Source organism: Eutrigla gurnardus (genome assembly GCF_963514095.1).
Source record: "Eutrigla gurnardus genome assembly, chromosome: 3".
Taxonomy (NCBI): Eukaryota; Metazoa; Chordata; class Actinopteri; order Perciformes; family Triglidae; genus Eutrigla; species Eutrigla gurnardus.
This window is the reverse complement of record NC_139917.1, coordinates 26047762-26070068: the sequence shown is the minus strand read 5'-3', so window position 1 is coordinate 26070068 and position 22307 is coordinate 26047762. Positions and strand designations below refer to the sequence as shown.

The 22307-nt window shown below is 42.6% G+C and overlaps 1 protein-coding gene across 3 annotated transcripts in view; it reads right to left on the bottom strand.

The window, feature by feature from the left end:
- Positions 1-484: 484 nt before the first annotated feature.
- Positions 485-22307, bottom strand: part of arhgap10 (Rho GTPase activating protein 10) — a 46675-nt gene continuing 24852 nt past the window's right edge. For 2 of the 3 annotated variants that reach the window (XM_084003144.1, XM_084003143.1), the window contains exons 15-23: positions 21942-22026; positions 20299-20357; positions 18781-18886; positions 16412-16571; positions 14003-14144; positions 10480-10645; positions 5326-5403; positions 3728-3819; positions 485-1972 (exon numbers count right to left, since the gene is read on the bottom strand). In XM_084003144.1, the coding sequence (XP_083859270.1) occupies positions 1884-1972; positions 3728-3819; positions 5326-5403; positions 10480-10645; positions 14003-14144; positions 16412-16571; positions 18781-18886; positions 20299-20357; positions 21942-22026 (977 nt within the window). In that variant the 3' untranslated portion in view covers positions 485-1883. The remainder of the gene's footprint in view (positions 1973-3727; positions 3820-5325; positions 5404-10479; positions 10646-14002; positions 14145-16411; positions 16572-18780; positions 18887-20298; positions 20358-21941; positions 22027-22307) is intronic. The other variant, XM_084003145.1, reaches the window with a different exon arrangement.

Sequence of the window (22307 nt, the reverse complement as noted above, 5' to 3'; positions counted from 1 at the left end):
TTTATCCGATCCCTGTACGGCACATGATGAATTTCCATCCATCTAACATGCGTGAGGCTGAGATGTTAATGGCTCCGGGAGGTAGAGGTGGACCACTGTGTGTTTTCCTCTATTAAAGAGATCCATCTACTTTTTAATCCCCTTTTGGAAGGGGGGGGGGGTAGCTTTCCTATTGGCTGTGGTCAGATGTGGAAGGAAGGCTAACGTTACGCTACACGGCTGCAGAATGACTCCTCGTTCCTCCAGTCTGTGGGAAACCGTGGGCTTTCTCACTGACACAATACATGAGTCATCAAAAACATTAGGACACTGGACACTTATTATAACTCTCAGTCAAGGAAATGTGCCAATAAAAGTGGTTTCGGCGCTTTCCTTTAATTTTCTTTCGTCGACAGTGCCTTAGTTTGTAAAACAACGTCTTAATGTCTCACAAGTAACGGCTGCGAATTAAATCAGTCAAAATAAGTGATATGACTCCAATCTGTTCCAATTTTAAATTATCATTGCATTTATTTTATGGCAAGAATACATATTACAGTAAAAACGGAAAAACTTTATTTGTTTAAGCTTAATCAAGACCCAGAGGGATAAAAGTGAGAGAAGTCGAGGCCCTTAACTTACAACATGGTGCTGAACCAGAGAGTCCTGTTGAACGGCTAAGGGATGAATCGTAATGGGACATGCAAAAACAAATCCATATGAAAACCTGTTTATCACTAAACACAACTTGTAAAACATACTTACATACAACATAACTTTCAATAATTAGGCTATATACACTGAACGGGTGTAAAACTTTTACTGCATTTTTGTTTCCCAAGTGAGAATAAAACCACTAATCACTTTTTCCACCAACGATGAAGATAAAATGAAGCTAAACTAAAATGTCAACTTTGTGGGAGTGTCTCATCTCTCTCTGCTCAGAGGAAACAAAGCGCCGTTAAAAATAAGCTTTAAAAAAAATACTTGGTTTCAATTCTTACTGCTGATTTAAATTTACCTGCCGACTCTGTCTAGCGTTTAACACGAGAGGCTCATCAGTCATCAAAGAGGCGTTTCGCTGTGTTTCTGTGAAGGAGTGCACCAAGAACAAAACAGTACAGAGTTCATTCAAAATTCAAAAGTCATGCAATCAATGTGCCAATAAAACAAAAATAAAATTACAACAGCGACGGGCCTCATTTTGAAAAGTCTTAAAATGACAGCAAAGAGAGTCAAAAAAAGCTACATTTTTTTTTAAAAAGTGAAAGCAGGAACTCTCCAACTCATCGTCATACATACCCGTACGTACGTTTGCACTGGGCGTTCTGATGGTTAAGGCACGGTGAGATCAGTATCTCCAATCTTTTAAAAGCTGAAAACAAAACTGTGCATCATTGTCGAGAAGGTCTAAAGCCGCTGGACTCAAAAAAACACGTCGAAAAAAAACTGATGACAGTGACTTGAGTGCTGTTACATTCTTACAGTTTGTGAGGATCGTTGTTTTGACTCGGGAGCTCATGGATACCATGGATAACTGGCCGCTGCTACAAAGTTACCGGGATGTTCCGAGGCTACAGCGTCTTTGTATACAGCAGAATATTATAAGTGCAAACCCATTTTCTTTTTTTCTTTTCTTGTAATTACAATGCAGAAATCCATGATGGACACTCGACCAAAGTCAAACAAAGATGCTTTTGCACGGTGCGTCGCAAAAGTTCTACTTGCCAGCAAAAAAAAATAAAAAATGCACATACTTGGGTTTCAAGAATGGTCCACCAGCTATAACATATTCAGGGACTTGGATAAACAAGGCTCTGTGGTGAATGTCAGAGTTGAGGCACATGCATCTCCGTATATTTCTCCCGGTGGAGGTGATTGTCCATAAATATTCCCGTATGTGGCTACAGCATCTCCACATAGTTCTCAGGGATGAGGCCCCTCTTTCCCTCCAGCTCGCCCTCCAGCCAGCCCGGCTCTCTCGACTGGGTCACTGCAGGAGAGGACACGGCGTCACAGGGGGGAGGAGGGGGGGGGAGGACAGCACGGGGGAGGGGGGGGAGAGAGGGTGGGGGACGGACAGAGGACACAGAGCTCGCGGTGAGTATACAGCATGTGTGAGAGCAGGTCTGAAGAGGATACAGTCATTACGTGGTGACACCAAACTCCACTGTACATTTCAAATCTGTATTTGGATTCCCCCCCCTTTTTTTTTTTCTAAAGATTTCCCCCCCCAAGCACAGCCTCTGCACCGCTCTCACAAGCTGCCGCGTGTGACAGATGTGGCAGAGAGCAGAACATTTCCGCAGCATGCCTTCTCAAAATTGTCAGGAGTCTTGATTTGCCTACAAAGTGAGGCAATTTCCAGTTTTTTGGTGCACTTGCAAGTCAGCATTTGCACGGATAGATTTGCTGGTGAGAACTTCTATGGCCAAATCAAGACATGAACGTATTCAATACTTTTTCTAGTTATGTGGCTCAGCCCTCCTCAGGATGCCAAATAGTTTTTTATTTAACACAAAAATGTTTTTCCCCCTGGATATTCTACATTTTTACACGCTAACCTGTTTTCCTTTACTTCTTTACTGTACACGTTTAAACAGAAGGAACCGAAGCTCGGTGCATCCATGGCTCAGTATGTCAGTAAGACAAGTGAGATGAAATGATTAGTAAGGCAGAGTTAACCTTTCAGTTAAACGGTTGAGGAAACATCAACATAATGTATATTTAAAAAAAAAAGCTTGTTAAAGTATTCAGACCTCTTGAAAAAAGAAATAAGCAAATGCTAAACATAAAAAATGTCAAGGCTCCTCATATATATATATATATATATATATATATATATATATATATATATATATATATATATATATATATATATATATAATCAAACTGCACTTAAACTTTTCACCTCTGAGATTTAAATTGAGATCCAAGAGAAACAAACATCATTCAGCAGAAAAAAAAAAAACAGTTAAGCTCCAAATAACATTTCAGAATAAGAGAATGGCCTTTAGAACCTAATCTAATTTAGTTTTTGAATTTGCAATACTGCATTCATTTGTGTTTATCACTATTCTTTAGATAATGTGAGTTCATATTTACGAGTTGGAAATCTACTTTCTAGTCAATTAAATGTTGCCTTTTAAGGCATTTATTCTGACGTGAACTCGTTCAACCAGTGAAACGTGGATTTCTTTCATGTGCAGGCTTCAAAAACAGGGAATGGAGTTTGTGATAAAACATATGAGGGACTCTATCCATATCGATCCTTATTCATGAATGGCAGATTTCAATGTTTAGATCATATTACATCTTTAAAGGAAGATGGTTATATCTGCAGGACAGCGGAGACAAAAAATGGCAGAGAGTTAAAAAGAGGTGATTGCACTTTTAAAGCAGAAGGAAAAAGGAACAAACCAAACTGCGATGTGTTGTAGGATCTTATCAGAGACATCACCAGGTCTCCCAGTAAAGACTATAGCATCTAGAGCGTCTCGCAACAAAAAAGGTGAAAAAATACGAAGCACAAAATCGTCATTTCCTCTGAGAGTGATTAAAGCTCAGTCGAGCTTCCAGACACACTGAAGAGCAAACCTGCCCCCCCTCCCCTCCCCTCTCTCCTTCTCCTCCTCGTCTCATCTCTCTGTTCGATTGAAGATCAGATTGGGTGTTTCGGTTTTTCCTCCAAATCCAATATGCCAGGGCTGGTTCTGAGTGAGCGACTGGTGTAGGCGATAACACTTACCGGCGTTGAATATTGCGCCGACCTGGAAGGAGAGCTCAGAGTCGTGCTCAGCCTCACATGGGTACACTGCCTTGGCTTTCCTGATGGTGACACTGAAAAATGAAGGCAATCAGTGAGCTGGCGGAGCTTTGGGGAGGATTACCGCACAGTTCAATCTGGGCCCGGGGCCTGCTTGTTCATTCACTCACTAGCCTGAAACAGCAGAAATGGGCCAAGCTGGAGTACAAGCAAAAGTACCAAGAGAGATGCGGTGCCGCTGCACACTCCTCTCCTATCTCCAGTCTAGACCGGCTAGCGAGTCAAAACAGACCCACGTGCACCTGCGTGCATGCACAAACACAATGAGATGCAGTGCTGTTTGTAGCAGGTTTCGTGCAGCCAAAAAAAAAAAGAAGAAAAAAAAGGGCAGGTCCGCTCAGCAGACAACCAACTATGGTGAGATAATTAAAAAGTGGCGGGGGGATTCTAAAGTGGGTTTGCACACAAACAGAGGTGGAATAGAAATCTCTCTCCACAGTGCTTCAGCTTTTACATTTGTGAGCTTAGAAGCTGCATTTTTGAATCAGCTTGATGTAAAAGGGGGCGCCGTCAAAGGAACCGTATTCACCGCTCTGAAAACGCTAGTAAAAAGGGCGTATTTATGCAATTGCGCTCCAGAGAACATAAAAAAAAAAAACTTTTTCCACAGAAAGGTTGTTTTGCCCGCCATTGCAAACCGTTATCTGGAATGCCAGCGACATTACCATGTGGAAATTGTGCCTTCAACACACGATGCCCTGATAAATATTTCATATTCTTTCTGCAGAGCAGCAACAATGTTGGATGAGAGAGGAGAAAGAAGATATATATATAAAAAAAAACGTAAAAAAAAAAAGAAAAAAGTTTGTGGTCACAGAGTTGTCAATACAACAATGTTCAGCCGAGTCTGGAATTCAGATTCAGAAGAAAGCACTCTCGTGGAACCGCATTTGGGGAAAAAAAAAAGAAAAGAGGATTTGTATTTCTATGAAAATAACATTAATGGATTGCCCACAGAACGACCGAGCTGTTTACAAGTTTCCTCGGTAACATCTGAAAGCGCTGAAAATGAATTCATCATATAGTCTCAGGGAAGCGCAGCGACAGATCAGTGTAATGGGCAGACTGTATACACATTCCCATCCGCTCGGCTCAGACACTTCTGTGTGAATGTGAGGTTTGACTGAAAGGGAGGAGAAGGTTGCTGTCCCCTGCTACACCCAAGGCTTGTGTTGCATTCACACCCCTCAAAAAAGGTAAACCAAAGCCAAAGCTGGTGAATATGTGAGAGAGTTCGAGGAAAAAATACTGATGTTGCGAGACTGCAGGTAGATGTTCGACGAGTGAGGGAGCCGGTGATTCTGTTGAGTGAACATGCAAGATAAGGAGAGCGAGCGAGTAATGGAGAAAGTGAGCGGGAAAAACTTAGAGAGTGAAGGAATCACAGAGTGTGACATTTAGAAAATATGTGAGTGTGAAAATGACTACATGAAACGGAGATAAAAAAGTAGTCCACCTGCAATCACAAAATCCAGTTGGGAGGAAAACAGACGGTCCAGAGAGAGGGAGCTGTGCCTTACCTTTCCTCTGGCTTTTCTTGTTCAGAGGCAGCTGTGGTGGAAGCAGTAGTGGACCAGGAGGCTCCTGTTAGAGGGGCCCTGCAGATAAAAACACACACACACACCTTAGTCACCATGGTGTTGTCTATTGACTGAAAACATGGCGAGTCCCCCCCGCAGACTGTAGCACTACAACTATGACTTCCAGTCAGAAAAATCAAAGAAAAGATGTGGCCTCATGTTAAAAAATATAATATGAACCTGGTGAGTTTTCAGCAAAGTGGAGAAGGTTGGACGTTCACCACGACAAACAGCTGCTGTGGTCTCACACACCGTTATGATGGATCCCTACTGGTAGCAACTACTGTAAGTGCTGGTATCAGAGCAACAGGTGGGCTCAGCTGAGCAACCTGTTGTTATGGAGACAAGGTGAGAATACGTGTCTACATCAATCCAGAGCACTTGTGAGAGGGGGATTTCAAAGTCAGTGGTAGATGTGGACATCATTTAAGGCAGCTGCCTCCGCACGCTCCGTCAATTCTGTGGCCTCCGTGACTGTCAAGTCAAATATGTTTAATGGTAATAACATGTTTTATATTTGAGTAATATATCACACACGACACAGTTCAGAAGAGAAGTTCCATCTTATCTAATTCTACTGTGGAGCAGCTCCACACAGGGAGTTGCACTTTGAATTCTCATTGTGTGCAGCCTGTACATTCATCCCAATAACAAGGACAACAGGCTTCCATAAATCAATTAATCCATTCTCCATCCAACTCCATCTGCCAAAAAGCCTCTTCAGGAGGCGGGCTCTCGACAGCCGTCCATATTAACTGGAAAGTAATCATCAAGATAACGTTTGGATATTTATCCGAGAGCCCGAATTGTAAAACTCATACAAAGAAATGTATTTGACCTTCTGTATAAACTTGTTGTGTCTCAAGCCAAATACGAACATTTCTGGAAGATTAACTGGCTCAACAACGATCCGTCAACTTGTGTGAAGTTAACAGTATTTCTACATTGTGTTTGTCACACTGAAATATGACCAGGAAGAAAAGCTGCTGCTTTGCAAAAAGCTAATGGGGATCTAAATACAAACAAACTCAGTAGAGTGCAGATCTCCACAAGGTGCGTCTGCAATGACCAATGCTGGATCATGTGACTGAACAACAGTGTGACACCAATGAAATGTTAGGCGCCATAAAAGATGCTTTGATTGGAAGACATTTTCTACAAATTTTCCAAAAACCAGGCAGCGATTTATGCAATAAATCACAGTTGTTGTATAATACACTTCTCACGATCCTGCCAGAAAGAAACTTAAATCCAAGAAGCTGTCTGCCTGCTACGCAGCTGCAGAGTTGTGGCGAAGTACAGCTGTGTGTGTAGTTGTGTTAGCTATTAGCGGTTAGCCAAAGTTAGAACCGATCCCACGACCCCCCTGGTGGAGATACTACTACTAATAATACTAATATTTGATTGCAATCAGGAGGTGGATTCAAAATGAGCGGTGCAAACAGTCATGAATTTGAATCCGTGGATTCTGGAGGAATATTTGTATCGGGGCCAGTTGTTTTCTCCTCTGTGCTGAGAACAAACAGAAGTAAAATTGCGATTCAAACCTGTGTGAAACCCCGACGAAGAGTGGCATCAAAACAATAAACCTAACTGACGGAACAATTACGCTCGTGCCACTTGATATTGAACACCGTTAAAAACATCTTGACGGATGAAAAATAAGTGTTCTGGAGGCTGTTGTCCTCTGCTTTCCTGAAAGGTTGTCATCCATGCATATAGATTCAGTTCATACAGGAATGTATAGAACTTCTGTATGCTCACCAACAACGTCACCTTCTACAGTAGTAGCTGTACTTTCCACCGGCTGGCGTCAAGGCCAACGAGTCTACGGTCGACCTACAGGATGGAGGTAGGGGTCCTGATAAAGGCAGAGAGGAGCGGAGTCTAAGCCAGGCATCCCTCTGTGTTCCATGCCTGCCCCAGGGCCAGTGCTAATACAGTACATAATGAGCAAATTGCTCCTAGCTGCCGCTCCCATAGAGACGTTAATAAAGGCAATTAGAGGGAGCAGCTGGGGAGGGGCTGGATGTTGAGAGGATGTTGTGAATAGTGGTTACATTGGCGCTTGGTGGATGGGCGAGAGAGCAAGACGGCCCTAAGGGGGAGAGGGTTGGTGATCTTATGTGGACACAGGTGAGCACGTGGCTCACGCTTTTATCCCACTCTCTGCATCACGTCCTCCCCTCCGTTTCTCCCCCTGCCTCGCTCTCAGTGCGCTTGTCCATCCCCAGCGGTGGCTGTTCCGTTCGGGCCCGGCCTGACTGTGGGTGATTTATAGCTCTGCAGCAGCGTCGGGCCACTGTGGTGCTCAGCTGCTCCACATCAGCATGGGGGATAGTGCGCTGCAGTGCAGCAAATCCACTCATTAACCTGGGCCCAGGCACGACCAATGTCTGCCTGGGTCACAGCCAAGACAAGGGGGAGAGCAGAGGAGCACCAACACTTCACCCACCTGCAGGTGAACTCACTCAGATACAGACGGAAAACCCCGAACCACCGAGAAGTCAACATATCCAACTGCTTATTCTGGTTGAAAGAGGATTATGCAGATCTGCAAAGATCTTTAAAATAAACCTATCTAAATAATTATGGAACAAACAGTTAGGGGAAAATCAGAGAATGCCACATGGCTGCCCTAGAAACTTGTTAAATGTACCAGAGGTAAATGGATTCATCCCAAAATTGCTTTCACAATTATAGCTAAGCCAAACCGAGGGAAATCGTTTGCCATTTCTCTTCAAACAAAAATAGCATCAAGCTTTGAATTGCTCATCCGTTGTTTTCACCCATCACAGGCCTAGCTAAGCTTCTTCTGCAAACATGATTAAATACAGTAAATGGGGACTCGTGTGAAAACGCACTGTATGTGAGGCCAACATGAAAATCCCTCTCAAGATTTTGAGTTTTTAAGACTATTAAGTTGGATTTTTTTATATATATGTCATAATATGCAAGATAATTGATATCATAAATAAACCCACATGATGATATCTAAAGTATTAAATTCCAAAGTGCAACTGGAGGTCATTTGGTTTATTCTTTTAACCATCAGGGTTATCGTATATCATCCCACGTTGCCAGGTTAGTAGCAGGGAGAGATTCATCAACAGGAGTGGACTGCTGCTTCTCGTTAGTGCTGGAATTTCACCCCGCAGCATCCAAGCCATGTTGATGCTGGAATGGAGCTAACTGGGGGATGAGCGGGGCTATCAACTGCCTTTCTACCAAAGAAAGAAGGGCAGCGGTGGGATTTCGTGGTGTTTCTAGTAGAAAGTGGGATCAAACTAACAGCCAAGCCGTTTGGGTGGGCAGGAAATAAGCACTGATCCGCCATTTTATGATCCACAGCTGTCTGCCAGCGAGAAAGGCATGGAGGGGGGGCATAGATGGAAAAGTGGCCGAAAGAATGTAACCTCGTTGGGCAGGACTGGAGGCAACGGTACCACTGGGAGGAACTGTGACTGAATTTAGGGAGAAGAGGAGAAATGAGGCGGGACATCAAAAATGACGGAGATGATAAATCATACCACAGTGCACCAAAGAGTCATTGCATGAGCTAGCGAGTCAGGATGCATTTGTGTATGACCTGGCACAATTTTTGCTGCAGGAAACCAATTTTAAAAAAAGAGAAAGAAGGTGTTTTCCAGGTGCACTTTTGCACACACCAGAGTGCAGATAATACATTTCTGAGAGTGGCTGGAAGTAATCTAGCAGTTGCCTTCCCTACTGCTCCTTTTGGCACGGAGCGAAGCCGAATCCCTGCGTTCCAGGCCAGAGAGGTGCTGTGCTAACAGGTCTCCACCATCTCACATGCTAAGATTTATGAGTGAACAAAGCCAGGGCGACACCCTGTGACATATGGCGCAAGTCTTCATAAAAGGGACAGGGGCTGCAGCTATAAGGGTAAACAAGATGAATATATCCCCAATGTCAATACGATTTACACGGCCAACGCACGGCCACCTGTCTCCCAAACAAATAAGAGGTGAGATTTACGACCTCCTCCCGGTAGCTTCTTCCGTCCTCCACCATGATGCCACATATGTGGGAAAGAGTTGGTTACATAAGTAAAATACTGTAGAGCCATGTCTATCTAATCCTGCTTGATACGCACATGCCTACACACACAGGTGGGCACATACCCACAGAGGTCAAAGTGAGAAGAGGAATCACATTGTCCTCTGTCAAGTTGCGAGGTGGATTTGTTTTTATTTAACATCTCTTTTTCAGCATCTGGCGAATGAGCTGGGGGACGGAGAATGAGGGGGAAAAAAAGTCTATTTCAAGGTGAAGCTGTAGACATGACACAGCCGAGAGTCTAACATCTGCAGCATAACCCAATAATTCATCTCTCGCACATCAGCATTCAAGACAAGTCATGGGGCTGGAAACAACAAAAAGGACCAAGGACTTAGCAGAGAGACGGAGCAGAAAGGAGAAGCCGGAGAGAGAGGCAGAGCAGCAAACTGCTTTCCGTGCAGTTTTGAAGCATTTTTTTCGTCTGGTATTAGAAGAAGACGCGGAGAGTAGAAAGAAAAGAAGAATTAACATCGGGGCAGACACTAAAAGTTAATTGCACACCCATTTCATTTTTATTTCATTTTGATTAACTCTTAATGATTCACACGAGCATCGAGATGCTTATTTGTAACGATTCTAAGTCAATTAACTGTGTTGAAAAATCGATTCTTGTTCGTTATTAATAATAATAATAATAATAATAATAATAATAATAATAACAATGACAAAGCTTCTATTTGCTAAATTCTTTTTTACCAGAGTGAAAAAAAAAGTTGAAACTTTTCCTCAACAACACAGAAAAGTGTGTGGAAGTATAAATCAAATCTGAGAGTACAAATGTACTACTGTTAACTCACATAATCAGAATAATGATAGTAATGCGTTGATGTAGCAGCCGAGCTACTTTAACGACAGATGCTAAAATAATAATATATTAAAACATATTAAATTCCATTTGCCCTCCATACAGTGTGCACAGCCCATTCATGTATGACTCAGAACAAACACCTCCATTGTCAGTGTTGCACCCTCACATGTTGGTTTGGGACTTCGGCGTCGTGAACCACTCACCCGGAGTTGCTGCCTGAGCTGAGGCTGGTGCCTAGTGGGACGTGGTCGCCCTTCTCCGTAGGCATCTCCGAGGCCGAGGCGGACGACGACTGGGACGACACCGACTCGTTGCTGCCCATGGACGTCTCATCCGTAGCGAGGCTGGAAATATCTCCCACTGGCGGCGCTTGGATGAAAAGACATTTTAATTACTTACATCTTTTCATTAATTGTATTCTACTGTACAAGATTCATCCCATTCCGTCTCACTGATGATAGCTCGCCTGATAAAAAAAACAAAACAAAAAAAACAGCTGAATAATTTATCAATACGCAAGGCAATGCTGCATCAACGGGGGGATTATATAAATCAAACTGCTGTCAAAACAGGCGAGACTTACAACCAAGTTTGTATTGTTCATAATAACACACCTCTGCAGTCATAGACAGGAAACACCAGGGAGATCCAAGCTCTTTTATTTCAATTTTACTGTCAAGTAAAGATCCTGCTTTTGGGATATGGGGGAGGCACGGAGGCAACCGCTAATATTAAAAATGTAGTTTGTTTGGGCCATCCCTTTTCTTCCCCAGCAAACACATATCAAAGCACTTACACCAAACGTCCATATTTAATCGACATCGTATTGAACTACGGCCTGGCTTTTGGCCTAATTATAATCAAATGTAATAATACACAGGAATATTTAATCATCAGAGTATAACACCAAGTCAGTTCAATATCAGGGATATCAAGCTGTCCATATAGGAAGCACACGTGATTGTGAATCACTTTTCAGCTGCTTTGGTGCAAATGAAAGTGACAACAGGTGCAAATGGAGGCAAAAGCAACGCAATGGTTTTGATGTGGCGACGACATACTTTTACTCTCCCCTTCTCCTTCCTGACTGATTCTGCTCTAGTTTTGTGTTCCGCTCGTGTCCTCGTCACTACTTGTATCACGATGCGGTATCTGCAGCCCAATGGTTGCCAGGTAACCTCCAAGATGGCAGATCCATACACGCAACATGGCATCGTTGGTCTAATGTTTGATTATTTTATTTTGTTTAAACTGTGTGGTTACCTTAGTCGAACGAGGTGTTGATTAATTAGACCTCAGCTCAGGTTTAATACGGTGGAGCAATGCTGAGGATAATGTGATGTCATCAAACTTCATGAACCAATGAGAATGATGGGGGTGTGATTTGTCCCACCCTTACAGGTACAAGAGGAGGATGAGGGAGACGCCGATCAAACACAGTTCATAACATGTGATGAGACGGACATTAACGGCCCTAATGTTTCATTTGCTATAATAATTACATTTTAGGCCCTTTTGTTTGGGACTTTGAAGCTCTTGCTGGAACACACACATCTTTACCATTATAATTTCAATATATAATATATTAATAATGTAAATTATGATAATGTGGAAATAATATGGAATGAGTCACCTGTAGTGATGTAACAAAATTCCACCGAAACCTACAGCTCCCGCTGCCTCTATTTATTTATACATGCATTAGTTTTAACCTGGATGTATGAGCTACGCCGCTACCTGAAGCTCCCCCACGGGGATGAATGAAGTATCTATCTATCTTTAAGGAGCTTAAGTTTCAGCTCATTGTTTAACAATCCAGCCCACATCTTTACTGTTCGCTCTCATGGTTCCCATCGCTTGGTTCCCATCGTTTTTCCGCTGCAGCAGCCATCTGCTTTCAGTGAGGACGCTCTAAAAAACCCCATAGTACACTACCTGCTCAACACCAAATAGCAGACAGATGACCAGCTGGTGAACACAGTGGAGCATTCCACAGCGTAAGAAGTTGGTAAAGAGCACAAATGGAGCTTAATGAGAGTGAATATTTGCCCGATACAAAGAAACATTATTCAAAATGAACGAGGTAACTGTTTGCCAACAAGTTCGCCGTATAGACTCCGAAGTTTCTTCTTGTTGCCCTCGAGGGTTTAAGCAAATCAATAATAGATACACAACTGATTTGAAATCATCTACTGGCAGATGTCTTTTCTCCAACTCGGTACCTGTTGGAAGGCTTCATGAGACAAACTCTGATGAATGCATTCCCCTCAGTATGTTGTCACAAAGAAACATATGCAGCATCACAAGAAGACTTGCATGCTTACAAAAACACTCTCCCACTTCATTGTTCTTAAATTTGCTTTTCCCCCGCTGAGTACCGAGACAACTTACTTTAAAACTATTATGCGGGACTCATAAAAGACACCAAGGTTAAAAAAGGATTACGCCTTTCATCCCCGATATTAAAATACCCCGTGCTAAAAGCTGGAGCGAGGGAGGTAAAAGAGAGGCAATCTGGTAAGCAGATTTATATTCCCTCTGCGTGGAGGGGAAGGGATTTGACTGGCTGTGGATCAGAAATGACTGAGGCTAGATTGTTTGGGTCACCGGGTCAGGTGATCAGCTCGACTAATGCACAGGAGGACCCCCCCCCCCCCCCCATCACTGGCTCCCATTTCATCAAGTAACAGAGCAAAGTTAATTTTAAGCATTTTGTAGAAGCAGACATACAAAGTCACAGATGCCGATCTCTCCACAAAGTAGGTGACTGAGTTCAGCGTGTCATTTGCAGACACTGTTACAGTTCATAGTGGGAACAGAAAGGCTAAACATAAGTGAGTGCATTAATTCAGAGCCCAGCGGGAATCAGGCGTAAATACAGTCAGCTGCCAGGTTATTTGGTATCACTAGCTAAAACTACAGTACCTTTATGAAAGCGTAAACGCTGTTTTCGCTGTAAACGTGTTAGAGAGGTGTTGATCCAACTTTATGATCATTTTGGAGGAGTTATTCCACGGTGTTGTTGAACCGTATTACATTATACAGAGAGATGTTTCTGTTATTTAGCCCACCACCCTTATTAAAATAAATGAGGTGTATCTAATATTAAACTGGCAACGGAGCGTATTCTGATAATTAGTGCACAAATGTTTCTCAGTTGTGATCTAACAACTTGTGTACACAAATAAAAAATTCATACCCTCGAATTACCCTAAAGTTGTGCTCTCTTTTAAACCACCATGTGTGGGATTGGTGATGCTCCCCGCTGGTAATATCACAAAAGACGGCACACACACACACACACACACACAAAAACACACACACACACACACACACACAGTTGTTGGGTTAGGGGAGAAAACTAAATGGAGAAGCTGGATTTAATACATTATAGTTTATACAGTTTTGTTTGTTGGAGTGATAATACTTTAAGCCTGGTTCAAGAAAACATAGCTAGCTAGCTTTGTGATGTCAAGAACCAATTTTACAAGTTAGGGCAAACAAATTATTAATTTATGAACATGATTTATGAATAAGTGCGCACAAATTACCAAACAAATTCACCCCCCCGATACTCTGCACATGAATGAATGAAAATACAAGATTTTTTGGATCATAGTTGACCTCTAAAAAGGCTTTTTTCTCAGCTGTGATGATGAACTAATAAGATCTTTGTCTCACTTAGTCCCTTATAAATACACAGGTGCATGTGTGTACGTCTCTCACCGTTCTGCATGTCGAGGGCTTGTGGATTGTAGACAGCCAGGGGCCGATTCTGTCGATTCAGCTTCTTGGACTGCCTTGTGGGAGCAGAGAATACTGGGGCAGCAGGTGAAAGAGGGCATGAATCCGGAGCGTCTGCAAAGATCTGAATACACAACGTGATTACAGTAAGACTCTACCAGGAGTAAACACACAGTGAGAGTGGAGCAGCAGCAGGAGGAGGAGCAGCGTGTCCTCAGCTGACCTCACTAAGTGAACAGGTTTTGAAACTCACAGGCTTTATGGAGTGGTAGATGAATGGAAGAGGCCATTTGCAGCCACAGCATGTGCTCCTAGGGAGCGCCAAGCAGCTCACTGATTGGACCCCTAATAACTGCATGTGAGAAGATTTTTTTTTTGTTTTGTTTGTGCCAAAATAAACAAGAGCAGCTCCACATGTAACGCAATCGCATCCCCGTCCAGAAATCTGGTCTAGGTTAAGGTGACATTTCTCCTCAGCGAAACTGACCCACTCCCCGAAAGAGCGGAGAGCAAAATAAACAGGATTTGGACCCGAGGAGGGCCGGCCAACTGGCGCAGCCTGTTTACACCGGGCCGTGTTTACATATAAACTTCTGATGTGGAGTTAAAAGAGAATAGGGCTGCAGAGGAGAGGAAGTCTCAGCAGAGCCTCAGAAAGGATCACAGACGAGGAGAGGAGGGAGGTAGGAAAGGGAGCAGAGAGAGAGAGAGAGAGTGGCAGAGAAAGTGAGACAGTGTGAACGGGAGAGGCAGACACGGAGGAGGGGGGCATGGGAGAGAAAGTTTGCAGGAGAAAGCAAGATAGAAAAAGTGAGAAATCTGATATGGCTGAGAGTTTCTGCTGCCTCCCTCTCTGCAGATGGAGGTGAATGTAAAACAGAGTCTACTGTTGGTATCTGGGGGTATCAACAGTCTGGAGTGGGACTAAGCTGTGAGGGAAGTTAATGCCTGCCTGTCTGTCTGCTCAACTTTTCCCCTGCTCTAACACGCTGTACTTTCCAAATGCTCTTGCTGCATTCTAACACTACATCCTTTATCACCTGGACGGTGTTGGGCACCTCTGGGTAGTTTCAGGGACTAGCAGCTGTGTTGTTTAGGCACATTTGTATACCCCCGTTGGCTTCCACCAGGCCTCTGTAGTCTCTCTCGCACCCCATTTTATATTTGTGAGCTTTGGAGGAGCTATAATTCACAGGACACATCATATTTCATTTAACGAAGCTGGAGCGAAAAAAAACCCCCAACACTAAAAGCTCCTGGTTTTCATCTGATTCTACGAGTGCAGCTCCAAACAGATTAGAAAACTAATCTCAAAACCTTTTTCTCTTTTTGACACAGACAATTATCCTCTCTTTGAGGATTGACACCGATTAATGACATTCTGGGGGGGATTACATGATCCCATGAACTACAGGTTATGAAACAACTCAAAAGCAGAGTAAATGTATTTAGGCAGGCAAAGGACCTTCCAAATATAATCAACTGTAGAGAATAATCAACCTACTGAAAACGAACGGAATGAAAATGTTTTCTGATCCTGGTGCGAGCACTTGGGGCTCCCCCTATTGGCCAAATAAAATATTCTGGATATTAGACTGCCGTCTTACTCCTCTGTACCTTAACGACTGTGAGGAGGGTATGCCGCCACAAAGATTTAAGCTCAACGTGGTGCAGGTTTCATTATCTGAAAGCTTTATTTTCTGCTTGTTATTTTGTAAAGCAGGCAATAAACACAGTAAACATATATTCAAACAGACAGATTTTCCTTGCTGGGGCATTTGGTCAAAGAAGCTGAATTTAAGGTGGATTAGTTGTGATTTTGTGTGTGTGAGTATACACAAGTCTTAACAAACAAGAGCTAAAGAAGAGAGGAGCTCCACACCCGCCCTAATTGAGTCCCTACGTCAGGGTGTCACGCACAGTACAGTATGCACCTCTGCCAACAGAAACTGCCAAATGGAAACTTAAGAAGAAAAATATACAAAACTTCTCAACAATGGAAAGAAAAGAGCTCAGTGCAGAGAGAACAAGACTTCCAAGTATTTGATCTTTTGCTTCGCCTGCACATTTATTATCCCTCAGCATCTCGTAATTACATGCCACCCAGGTAGATAAACACTAGAGGATCTGTGTGTCCCCTCATTCAGATCATCATATACCTTGTGTTTCCTCCACGTGGAAACGCAATTATACTTACAGCGTTGAACTGACAAAATATATCATAACAAGGGAGTCGGTGCAGTGAATTTTTGACCAATCAAAAATATTTTGGGAGAAAACTCTGTCTACTCCTATAGACATGGTACTAATGATTTCCACGAGCAGACAGCATGTTCAGTTACTCTGCGATGGCACAGTCGATACTCTGCTGTGTGTCAGGAATAATCTCACCTTTCCATTGTGTTCAATGAGGATCTCCACCACGATGTTCTGGAACTTAAGATCCATGATGGCAGCGACCGTCTCCTCCTGTGGCCTCATTAATGTGGGGCCAAACACCACACCCAGGTTGGCCACGGTCATCAGATTGTGTTTGCTGTGAGCCGCCACGCTGAGGAAGATATCACATCGCATTAAACACTTTACATTACCGCAACTAACTCAACTTCACGGATAGGACTATAAGAATAAGACAGGGTACAATTTTACTACACTTTAGCTGTATTATATAGGATGCTGCGGGGATGATGTACTCCAGAAGTTAGTATCTTGCTGGTTGAAAGTTATTACTATAACTATAACTATTAAGAAGCTATAATGCAGTCTGGGAACCGGACGCCTCGTTCATAAACAAGCAGATCATGGAGTTTTAACCGACCAGCCTGATGTGTGTGTATGTCTGTGTGGTTACACTGTAGCAACCTGGTGTAATTTCAGGCGATTTACTGGAGGTTAACACTGTGCAAAACGGCTCTGCGCTGTAGCGCGGCACCTCTGAGAGGCTGCCGATTTATCAAAATGTGTGTCCTGCAACCTTCAGATGCTGCAGAGATGAACTGAAGGGGAAGCATCTCAGACAATATAAAGCAGCTGTGGACGGCGGATATTGTAGGATTCAACAACATTCAATAATCAGACTGATTTATTGACTTCCCTTCTTTAAAAATATTAAAGGTTATTTTCGGTGCTGAATTCGGTTGGAACACTGGCTGCTGGCTGAAAAACACCCTTCACTTAGATGTTTCCCCCATGAAAACTGTTTAAAAGAGGTGGCAAGCCTGCTCTGGATGACAGCCTCAATCATTAAATATACCGTGAGGCATTTTCTGTGTAAAACTGCTCCTCTGCTCGTTTCCCCTAAATGTCAAGGTTTCATTTCGTGAAATTGGAATGAAATGTAATTGCTCTTATGATGTTAAAAGAGGTGATCTTTGCTTTACTTTCACTTCTGCTAAAAAAGCACTGCAGGGAACCCTCAAGTATGCATTGTTTCTTCCGATAATGCACACGGTAATTTCACAAAGAGCAAGCGTATCAACAGTTTTGTGACTCACGTCGAAGAGCCACTTAATCCTGTGAATACGTAAAGCGGCCACTGCTTTTTAAGATACACTGAAAATGGGGGATTTAAGCACATCTCATGACATTTCAAATTAGCCAAAATCCTAGCCACTACACCCAATCGTTAAGTTATCAGACAGGTACAGCTTGTTCTTCATCATGTCCTACACTGAATACTTGCCACATCAATTCCAACAACAACTATGAATACTAGCACTTCATATTGTGATTATTTTACATGTCGCTAACGAAGAGTTTTCTTAGGATCAGTTTTGAAATCGGAACATTAGATGAAACTGAATCTCAAAAAGGTAAAAGTGGAGAGAAAACCTTAATATGGGGGAAAAAGTTACACGGACAGGTGAAGAGATTTCACACTCAGAAATATGATGATACGGAGCAGAGCAGCTGAGACAGTTTAAATAGCTTCAAAGGATGCCTTTGAAGACAAAAACATTGGTGACAACTCACATTTATAACATCTCTGAAACCATTTCAGATAGGAGTGTGAAATTCTGGCTTTGCTTCTTTCCCCTGCAGGACATGCACACACGCCAACTTCAGAAAAATATTCGAGTCTCTCCAGTCTGGAGAATTTCACGCTGGATAATCCAAATTCAATTTCAATAGCGCTGCCTTTTTACCAGCGCCTGATTCTGCAGCGGGTTTCTATGAAATAAGATCCACCAGACTTTCACTGCCTCAGGGAAGAGGGATTATTTACTTATCTTCAATTTGCTCATATTTAGTTTATAAAAAGCTTGCTGGGGTAAAACCTTGTAATGTTAGCTAACATTATTTCTTAAATCTTTCTTCCTATCTAATCTCACAAATGGAGTGATGCACAATAGTGGTTTATCCTTGGGGTGTACAGAGTAATCTCAAGAGAGGGCTTAATTTGAGAGGTCCATTTCATTTCACTTCACCGGTGGGCCGCACAACGGCACGTTGAACACACACAATCACCCCCTAAACAACTTTTTAATCATTTTAAAATGAGAAAAGGGAAAAAAGAAAAAGAATGTTAAGATGCTAGCGCCGTCAAATTTCTTCCCCAGCAGTCACCGAGTAGACGGAGACGAGATGGAGTGACAGAAGGGAAGGGGGAGTGAAGAGAGTGGGAGTGAAGGAGAGAGAGAGAGAGAGAAAGCATGTGGAGTGAGAATGAGGAGACAGACAGGAAGAGCAGAAAGAGAGAACTGAGAGAGGGAGGGGGTGGAGATTGGCTGAACTATGACCAAGGAACTATGAACACTCACTTGGCCAGATGCTTCATGAGCAGCCCGAGGACTTCTCGATTCCTCTCCGGTAGTTTGTGGACCAGGCAGTGGACGCCTTGGATGCGAGACTCTGGGCTACCGCCCTCTGTTCAAACGCAGAAGCAGCCATGCACTGGCGTTAAACTACAACGATTTCTCTGTGCTCCTCGGGTGGCAAAGAGCCAACACAGCTGCGCCCAAGTACTGTAGAACATTAGTAAGCAGCAAATTTAAAGAGACGACGATACACTTCATATACTGTTGGACTGAGCAGAATTTGAGGCACAAACACACCACATAATCTAGCAGAAGAATTGAACCATCCACCACTTCAAAAGTCACTAAAAGCGATTTGGATACATTCTGTAAAACTAGAAATTGAGCAGAAGTTAGTGGACCTTTAAGGACACAATGATCAGAGGCTTTCACCCTCAAGTGTAAGGATCGGAGGAGGATGCATTCCAGTTTAAATAAGCGAAGAAGGAGTGTGAAAGTGATATATGGTCTGAAGCCTCCCAGAATTTGGCAGCGGGGACCACTATGCTGGCGAAGGAGATAGCTTTACCTTACTGCTGCTACCGTATAAAAGGGTTGTGTTAAACCCCCCAAAGATCATCTCTTAAACATTTTCCTCACACATGGGCATCTGACCGCCCACGCACAAACACACACACAGACACACAAAACATCATTACTATGGGAACGACAAGGATTTAAACATGGAAAAAGCTGCTTATGGATGCTGTCATCCATCAAAAAAAAAAAAAAAAAAAATGTTCGTTGCTAATCCATTTTTCCCCCCTCGTTATGAGGGCATTGCGAGCGCCTGATAAAAATGTCAACCTGATCCAATTATAGCACTTGTTGTAATAAGATTCAAGTTTGGCTTGCTTTAAAAAACATTTCCCACATAAATGATGTTATGTGGGCGGGAAAAGATGGTGTCTTTTTGCTGTTCAAGGTCAGTCACTGGACCGTTTGAGGGCATGAAAATTACAGCATATTTATCATTTTAAAGCTTTTAGCTTTAACATGTAATGGATAATTTGGCCGCAGGTAGAAATTAGATGAAGATGGGCAGTAAGCTACCATGGGATTCTTGAATGGCTAATAAATGTCAGAAACGCAGTGTTGGAAAACAGTCTGAAAAACTGAAGTCAGGAGGAGAAGCCTTTTGGATGGGAGGCGAAACCTAAAGGAAGTCCCACGATAAAGCTTTCAAGGATTACATATTACAGTTTTTTGGGACCCCTGTCAAGTGTTTAAAAGTCTAAAGATGAGGACAACTGTGGATAGATCCTAATCAGCATTCAAGACACAAGCAGACCAATAGCTTTCAGACTATGAGTCCTTTACTTAAGAGGATTGGCCGATATTACCCACTTAAAAGAATTGGTCAGAAGTTTACAAAAAGTTAAACGTAATTTAACCATTTCCCACTATTAGAAACCAGAGCCTAAATCATGCGTACACTGTCGTTTGTACTCAGGTGACGGTGAAAGACGCGGTCAAACTCACTCGCAGGGCTGATAAACTCCTTGTAAAGTCCATAGGTCATCAACGGCTCAGGAAGGCTCCTTCAAAGAGACAGAGAGAGAAGGTTGGGGGGTTTGGATGGAGAAGTGAGAGTTGAAGTGAGCGAGGGGGGGGGGACAAAAATAGCCCGCACACTGTTTTATAGGGTCTGCACACAGCAATGATTAATGTGGCCGAGCCAGGGGATGGAATTAGATGGTGCACACGTTGAGATAACCAAGTTCATCTGAAGGTACTTTCACACTGCAGCTGGCCAGTGGCCAAAGGTACTTAGCCTCAGAGGAAAGCGAGGAGATTGACCCCGCTTTATTCCAGCAGGCCACGCACAAAGTAGAAGACAAGTCAAAGCAACACCTAGCATGGTTTCACGTAGCATAACAATATGGATGAAAAGCTTAAAACACAGCCGTAACCCCTTTGAATGGAACTCGTCATTTACATCCTGATAATAAAAGTTGAGCTCCTAAGGTGTCAAACACCAGGGGAAAATTTCATCAACCTTTCTGATGTTGTTTTTCTTTATTGGGCGTTTAAACTCCGTCAATTAAACTGCCAATTAGTGAAAAAACAGCTATAGTTTGATCATAAACAATATTTACAGTAATGAAAATGAACACGGTTTAACTGTGCAGGTTAATGGAAGATGATGAGTCTAAAACGTTAATTGTTTAAATATATAAGTATGAGCTTCTTGTTAGTTTTTTTTTTTACTGTGTTTGTAAATGAAACCCAAGTGAAGCCAACTCAATTTGTTGCTAACTGTTCATGTTTACTAAACCAAATTGGCATTTAAATGAAAACTGCAGAATTAAAAACTCCAGCTTCTTGCAACCAAACTCAATTTTTAATCTTTGAACTTCACCCACTCTATTTTTCAGCCAGGAAGGAGTCGGTGAATGTGGAACAGGCATACAGTAAGCAATTTGACCTCGCAAGGAGGTAATTATGCAGAGGCCCTTTGCATAATTAACTCATTTCATATAAAAGACAGAGACGACAATAGATTGAATGTTTCATATGCAAGCGAACAGAGCCTCTATCGTATTCATCAAAAGAGATATGCAAAGAAAATGTTCCATTAACCGCTGGGGTTGATTCAGGTCAGAAGTAGATTTGCTTAGACACATGGCAACTCTAAAAAACAATTATGCGCCGAGGAAGTCACGTCACGTCATCTGTTTGAATGCATCTTAAAACTTACTTACTGCAACTTAACGTACACCTCGGAAGGCGTTTATTAGGCACATTACTCAGAATGTGCAGGTTTAACCAAATAGTTTGGTTGTGATTGACAGTAAGATCACAACATCATTAACAAAATCATCAATGCTCACAAGGTAAGGTCAAACGTGATTGTTCGGGGGCTGGAAGTAAGGATTATTTCCATTATTACAATTCTACTGTTTTGCCGATAAAATGCAAGAACCCCCCTGAAAATATCAGTCAGAAAATCAGCAGAAAATAGCAGAAAATAGTCGATATTAGTGAATGTTTGCTTGCATCATAACTTAAACACTTAATTGATGATAAAATGACCTGCCAATTGATTTTCTGTCGATGGACTAATTGATTATTCGACAGCTCTAGGTGGCTTACATTTGTTTATTGTTTTGTGCGATCCTTACCTCAGATAAAGCTTCAGTGTACTTGTTATTGTCTTGACGTCCCAGTCCTCGGTGGCAGACAGATCCACATCGTTGCTCTTCTCATCTGAATGAATCACAACAGTCACACATGCTCTTACTGCAACATTCATTGGCTGGGGTTTTAACACAAAAGTACCAGATAAACATTGATTTTCACATTAAGCAGCCAAATATCCTGTGTGGTTTTGTGGGCAGCCTAGAAAGACAGAATTCTGTAGAATAAATATGTAACTTGTAATTAGCCATGCGAGGATAAAAGCAGTGCGACTAGCCTTGGGGGGTCGAGTCTAGTCTAGCCCCAGTGGATATGGAAGGAAGTTACAGCTTCTGTAGAGGGCTGCTGGT